At 44.7% G+C, this 7,391-nt stretch overlaps 1 protein-coding gene across 3 annotated transcripts in view; it reads left to right on the top strand.

Annotated features, from left to right (window-relative positions):
- The first annotated feature begins 1,421 nt into the window (after positions 1-1,421).
- col11a1a (collagen, type XI, alpha 1a) overlaps positions 1,422-7,391 on the top strand; it is a 71,380-nt gene continuing 65,410 nt past the window's right edge. For all 3 annotated transcript variants that reach the window (XM_047023344.1, XM_047023343.1, XM_047023346.1), the window contains exons 1-2: positions 1,422-1,723; positions 6,627-6,791. In XM_047023344.1, coding sequence (XP_046879300.1) covers positions 1,609-1,723; positions 6,627-6,791 — 280 coding nt within the window. In that variant the 5' untranslated portion in view covers positions 1,422-1,608. The remainder of the gene's footprint in view (positions 1,724-6,626; positions 6,792-7,391) is intronic.

The raw sequence follows: 7,391 nt of genomic DNA, 5'->3' as shown, positions 1-7,391 counted from the left end.
GTATCCAGAGACAGTATCAACTATTGTTTGACAGGGTTTGGGTGCAGTTGTTAAACCATCGACTCCTGAAACCAAACAAAAGAGAAATAGTGGTCTCATTGGTACAGATATACTGATCAGATACACTCCTAATAGACAGCATCACAGCCTATAGGATCTTGGGACTTGTCTTTCATGGTGGCCGTTTCAACCACATTAGTTTCAATCCTGCATTTTTATTTAGCTTTTGATGCATGTGGTTCAAAGGACCATTGTAAACTGCAACTGCTCTTTGCTCAAAATGGTGTTGGAAACCGATTACATCCAACTATTTAGGTAATAAAATCTCTACTCTAAGATTGAATGAAAAAAGTATTGAAACAAATCAATCAATAGCTTGTATAAATTATGATCTACTTAAAGACATTTTTTAGATTACTTAAACAGTTTGACGTATCCAGTTTTCACAAAAGTTGAGTGCTCGGAAAGACTGGGGTTCATAGTGTGCATATGAGGACAACCGTTGAGCTTGGCACTAACAGAAGACACTTTTCTTTGAAGACACCACAATCAAAGGCAATAACTGTGAGAAAACTATGGAGAAAGACAGCATCACCTCTCTTTTATCTCACATCCACTATAGCATCTGGAACCAGACAAGGGCTTCAAGATATGGATGATGGAGGTGGGATTTATCGGCTAGTGGTCTGGGATGGAGTGAGGGGGGGGGGGGGGGGCGCCAAGCCCACTGGACCTGCCATATACTACCATGTGTGCTACCATATACGTTCCAGGTAATTCCAGGTAGCGCTTTCTGAATGGCTACTGGAGTTAGCTGTAGTCCAGGTCAGCCCGGAAGCAATTCAATAAATGTCCTTAAGCTCTCAGAATGGTGGGAGCCTAATATGTGATGCAGAATCACGACAGGAATAAAAAAAATAAGGACAGAGTACTGTGTTTTTATATTTAAAAAAAACCTTTAACATGTATGAGTGGCATTCGGAATTTCAAACGACCAATCACTGCGTTCAGAATGAAGCTTGATCCCAGCTGAGCAGCTGCATAACTCTGCGGAGTTTAAAGTGGGACAGGGCGAAGTGCTCATATCAGACATTGTTAAACAGCAGGAATAGCCCACGTGCCTAATTCTGTCTTTCACCCCAATATCATTCCATTCATTCCCTGAACGTTTCCAGAAAATAACGTCCGTTTTTTTCCTCAACTTTTTTTTTACGTGGACACGCAGAGGGAACACTTGGAGGAGCTGTATAAACTAATGGGTGGATCCCAAGGAGAATTTCCAGCCCCGTGATTTGCTAATCGGGGTCTCTTTGCCTTGTCATTTTCCTGTAATCGTGGGTCTTAGTTTTTGCTGTGCTTGCCCAGCCCTCCTGCCGGTCTGGCTCCTAGGGTATCGACTGCTCTCTGTGCGCTCTAAGTACCTTCAGTCTGAAGGCTGGGCGCTAGAAAGAAAGATCGTAGGGGCCTGGAGTGGCTGAGCGACGAGGCAGAAACTCCTCACTTATGGCTTTGTAGTGCAATATCCATCACATTTGGGATTGTGGAAGGGACGTCATTTCAAATCACTTGAAGTCACCTAAGTTTTGTTCACTTTTGTGGGCGCCGACCATGGAGATGCAAAGGTGGTCCACAAGGTGGAAAACGAAAAGGTGGCTTATGGATTCCACTGTAACCGCATTCATCACTTTAACCCTGGTTCTGCAGGCTACACATGTCAGAGCAGGTAAGAATTGTTAGGACCCCAAAAGTTTGTGCAAAGTTACAGTGAGACGGACTGTGCGCCAGCCGGCGTCTGTTCTCTCATACATGATGGAGATACTGGGAATGATAAGCGTCAGAGGACAAAAGGGAATGCTAGCAGTTTGATACTATTTGGTATTTTGTAGTACAGACGCAAATTAATTGATACGGGAAAAGACTGTTCCATTGTTTCAGTCAAGCGGTCGTGGATCGTAAGCCACCCAGACAGGTGACGCCGAGTAGCCTTGTACAGTTGTACCCAAATGTCCCTCATCAAAGTGCAGTGAACAACATGAATAATGAAAACGGGCATCCAAAGATGGATCCCAAACTATTGCAATTTATCTTTATTCTCACAACACCATAAAATCCCTATTCACATAGCAGTCTTGTTTTTACGCATGACTGGATCATCAATTTTCCCCAAGAGATTATCTTAATTGATCACAACATATTTGTGTTTACTTCGTTAAAACTGCAAAGCCAACATATTTTTCTCAGGGCTTATGGGTCGTTGTGAAGGAACCGTAAAATAATTTGTCTAGGACCCCATTTAGAGACAGGTTTAAAGATTTATGCTGAAAAAAGCTCTTTGTTTGAACTATGGTCCGTTGGGTGTATGTGGACACGGTTAGCAGGGTGGAATTCCGCACGGTTTGAGATCTCAGGCTCACAGTTTGCTAAAGAATTCTGCAGCCAAAGATGAGGTGCCTGTCAATTGTATTCATGACTTTGGGGCAGGATATTTCTCTAAAGCTAAAGGCTTCTCTGTAGCCTGAACTCACTGGGTTAATGGGTCCTTGTGAGCGGTCTTTCTAAGAATTGTATGATGTTGGTGAGCCTAGGTTAATTAATGAGACAAGTGAATTTATCTGCACTTTAATGCAGACATGTTGATATGTAACGTGAACAATGTTGAACAAAAACCAACAATCAATTTGACATTATTTACAAGTTATGCTATAGGCTGTTTCAATTATGATTTTCCTTGAAGCATCGGAGCAGTGCAGTCCAGACACGCACGCAGCTACGTCGGGGTCTTGGAACAGTGTTCCATTTGAGCGGTCAAGCGTATCAGTTGCCAAAAGCAGCACCCTTTCTCCGCAGTATCCTAGTCCGCACCGAAGCCCACTGACAGGCTTGTGTAACACCGTGCCCACCGTGAATGTTGCACTTAGCCTACATGTCTGGTGGACAAGGCCGCGTTGTCTCACAGCACAGTCCGCGGTGGGAATGCTTCCCCAACTAAGTACTGTGCAGTTATTTGATGATGGTCCTCTTGCACCTCCCTATTATTTTAGTGTCTTCAAAGAGCAGGGCAGCATACAGGCCTAACCTGCTTCCACCATAGGGAGAGTCACTGAGTTGGGCATCACCCCGAACAATTATGTACAGTACTAATTAATTTCGCCTCTTATACTGTAGATATTTTTGGGGTTTTTCCTTTGTAATTAAACTGGTTACCTGTCTGATCCTGTTGCTTTAACATGACTTCAATGAACTAACCCGTTTGCTTTTGACTTTTCTCATTAATGTCTTGTGTTAGTTGAAAATGTACTGTCATCAACTGTCATCCACCGTATCCACAGTAATTGTTAGTAATAGATGCCAATGCCCTCAGAACTTGGCTCACAGATCCTATCTCGCTCTCTCTGTTGAGCAATCTCCTTCAACTTTCATCTCCAGCATCCTAAAGGCTATGTGTATGTTCGGCCTTGTATGTTCCCCTGCTGGGGTTTGTGGAACATGGAGCTGTTTTCTGCAGGGTGTCCTCTCCAACCAGCAGTGTACAGACATGTTTTCTCTGGCCTTGGGGCTCCCTCTGCTCAGACATGCATTCCTGCAGACAAAGCTAGCATTTCAGAACCGTCTCCCCTGCACTCTGTTAAGGAGAGTGGGCCCGGGACACTTGCAGATCCACGGTGCATTTTTGTCCCATGAAAAGGGCCTGGATGATGCGTCCTTGACTCTTGATCCCGTTTTCGAACGCATTTCCTTTGATGGGGTTTGTGATTAAAGTGAGGAGCGCGCCATACTGTGTCTTGTCATTATACAATTAGACGACTTTAAAGTTTGGAGCTTTTGAAAGTCGATAGCCTTGTCACTTTGACATTTTATGCTGCAGTGAAAAATAGAATGAAATGACAGGAGAGCCCGGTGAGAAAGAGGCACCTTACGTACGGGGGTAGTACACTGTGAATTTTCCTTGGTATGACAGCAGCATAAAGCAGTCGTTTCAGAAGAGGGGTGGAGAGGGGAGAGAGAGAAGGGGCAGAGCAGGAGGGTGAAAGAGACATTCTGGCTGAATACATGATTAGAGTCTCAGGGAGCTGCAGGTGAAAGGGTTTTCGCTCCTCCAGCAGGGAACGATTTACCGCCACCTTGTAAAAGCTGAAAGGCTGAAACGGCAAACTGGCCGCAAGAAGTCAAACTTTTTGGGGGGGTCAGGTGCGTCGTACAAAGCGTGCAGGGATGAAAAGTCTGATTCTTTTGGCCTCCGTTTCCAGAATTCTTGTGAAACCTTCCAGAACATGCTGTTGCTTCTGAATTTACATTCATATCTACCTGTTTAACATGACAGGTATTACATCAAACACAAGCAGACAGCGTTATGCTAATGTTCTTCCTTCTCCGCCCCCCCCAACAACATTTGCATTCGTCTTAAATGGTGTAACCCATAACTAAGCACCGGAGGAGGTCCGACCCGTGATCTCGTGGGTTGTCTTTTCTTCCCTCCAGATTGGCCGAGGGTCTGCCCCCCGTCCTCCCTCTGTTACCCAGCACCCCGGGGGGAAATATGCTCTTATTTGTGCAGCCGTCAGGGAAAACTCACACCAGCTCATCAGATGCCCGTCTTAAAGACTGAGCGCACTCATTTCGATGCTTTAATGGATTAGGGCCGTGTTGACGTTTTCTCGGCACCTCAGTGCGAGGGTCGCCCCCTGGTCAAATCATCCCATCTGGAATATATGAGGTGTGGAGTGTGAACCCGGAGGGGCACCGCGCTCTGGAGGAACTCACAAAGAGGGTCTTCAGCTCAGTTCCCGTCGAGGCGGTTCAGCTCACCGTAAACTAAAAGGAGCAAGTGGTTGAAAATGATAGCGTCTCTCACCAGCCCTTGATACTTCGATGGGTTTCTTGAAATGTGATTTCGTCTTTTGATTTATGTTTACTTCAGTTCTAAGCAGCTAAGTCCGACTCTTTTGGCACTTGAGAAGTGAGTGGTCCAGATCAGGCTGGGCTGATAGGAGAGGAGTTGAGGGATGACTTATTCAGTGAGGAAGTAAGACCAGTCAACACAACTACATTTCTTTTAGGAGATTCAGGATAATTGACCTCTGCTGTTGAAAGAATTTAAGGGGTCAGACTGGGTAGCTTTGGGACTGTTTGACCGGTGTTGAGGTTCAGATTGTGGCACAGTGTGTTCTGTAACCCAGGGCTCGAACTCTATATCGCAGAGATGTGTTTGAAACCGGAGACAATTCTGACAGTTTTCAAGGGGTAATATAATTTATATTACCAGACTTTGTAGTTATATGGTTAGGAATCATTGTTCTGACAAATTCCCCAAACACCCTGCAGTACCACATTCATAATCGGTTACGTGTTCAAAATAAAATCTTGGTGAAAGCAATAATTGTATCTGTGTCTTGACTCAAGATTGGTAGTCCTACAATATATCAGTCTGACACAGTACTGAAGACATCCTTTATGCTATGGAAATAGATTCATGTTGAAACAGGGTTTGCTTCTCCCTCATGCTCCACTGACTGGAGTAAAATGAGCCAGTATGGTGTACTTATACCCAGCAGAGTAGGAATGTCTGCCAAAGTGTGTTTACGAGGAAATCAGACATTTTCATAAGATCCCCTTGTATGAAGGAGCTAAAGAAACCTTCTTGAGTGATTTAAACCCACACGTGCCAAATCAAACAGCGGTTTTGGAGCACTCGGGGGAGATAAAACCAATGTTTTAAATGTTTCGGTTCACTTCTGCTCCATGAGAAGAACAATTAGAGCTTTTACTAATAATGGATTTGATTTGTGATGTACCTTTCGAAGCGCTGCAGCACCACTCACAATGAAAAACCTGATTGAAAAGGCTATTATAAGCAGTTTCTAAACTTCTTAAGACTTGCCTTTTCTATCAGGTTTACAATGTCATTGTTAATTTGATTGAGTTTGTTGCCCTTTTGTCCTTAAATATCTGGCATTGCCATACTTATAGTAAGATGGGTAACCATATTTCAAACCCCTTTATAGGTATTTTAGAGGGCTAATCAATACTGCAACTGCAATACAGTATGCCCTACCAGTACGACCTAATATGACCATGGTAACTGTATATGAACATGTATACAGTGTTTCAAATAAAGAGGGTAATCACCAAACGTTCCCAAGGATCTCAATGGGAGGTCCGTGCCAAAAGCACCTCCTTCATGTAAAGTGCATCAGATATGAGGGAAAGGGAGACCCAAAGTAGCCTCAGTGACCCTTAACAACGTAAAACTATCCACCAAGTGTTATAAGATTGGCTGGATGTGGACACATTGTTTATTATACTGGTCACTCTGCTTTGATAAGGATGTTTCCTGTCACGTGACGCTGCAGGACTTGAGTGTAGTCCTTTTCCATTGAGTGTGGGGTTTTTCCTGTCGTGGGGAGGTGTGTGTGATTTTGATCGATACCGTTATCATACTTTGTTTGCAATTAAACAATGATATGTTCCTGTCTTTGCTGCTTCTCATTCTCTTCTAACATAATCCATGTCTTTGGGAGGTTATGGCTGGTCCATGATCCACGGTAACCTTTTATACATCCTGAGTGCAACTTTGAGATTCCTTTGTCACGTTCTTAAAAGGCGTGTTCTGCTTTTCTCCCCAACAGCGGAACCAGTGGACGTGCTCCAAGTATTAGAATTTCACAATTCCCCCGAAGGAGTTCGAAAAACATCAGGATTTTGCACCAACAGGAGAGGATCTCAGCCGGACACAGCATACCGGGTAGGGAAGCAGGCCCAGATTAGTGCTCCCACCAAGCAGCTCTTCCCAGGTAAGACAGCCCTCCCCCACCCCTCCTCAAACTCCACCCCAACCCCCCCACACACACACAAACCCCCCCCCCCCCCCAAACCCCACACACACCCTTACCCAACCCCCCCCCAAACCCCTCTCAACCCCCCCAACCCTCCCCTCCCCTCCCATACCCCCACACCCCTCCTTGTATCTCCCTCCTGCTGGTCCACATCCTGCTTGTTTGGGAGTCCTGTGTAAAGGTGTCCATTGTTATTGGAGCCAAGGCTTTTGACTGGAGATGACACCTCCGATAGTGTCATAGGGCTGTGTTTCGCCTGAGAGAGGGGGAGAGAGTGAGAGCGATGACAGAGAGTGAACAAGAAATGAGGGAAAGAGGAGAGCGAAAGAGAGGATAAACGGAGAGAGGAGAGAAGGAAGGGAGAGACAGGGGAGAAATGGAGAGACTGAAGAGGCAAAGAACAGCAGAGAGATAGAGAGAAGCCTTAGGATGAGACAGGGCAAAACTGTAGGTTTCTTGAAGCTATATCTATAAATTATTTACTGACTCAAGTATGAATAAAGCATTGTTATTTGAAGGAGAGGATGAAAGGTTCAAAGCTAAATATTAAACTGAAAT

This window comes from Hypomesus transpacificus, chromosome 8 (assembly GCF_021917145.1).
Source record: "Hypomesus transpacificus isolate Combined female chromosome 8, fHypTra1, whole genome shotgun sequence".
Lineage (NCBI taxonomy): Eukaryota > Metazoa > Chordata > Actinopteri > Osmeriformes > Osmeridae > Hypomesus > Hypomesus transpacificus.
The sequence above is the reverse complement of the archived record's forward strand: the minus strand, read 5'-3'. Positions and strand labels throughout refer to the sequence as shown.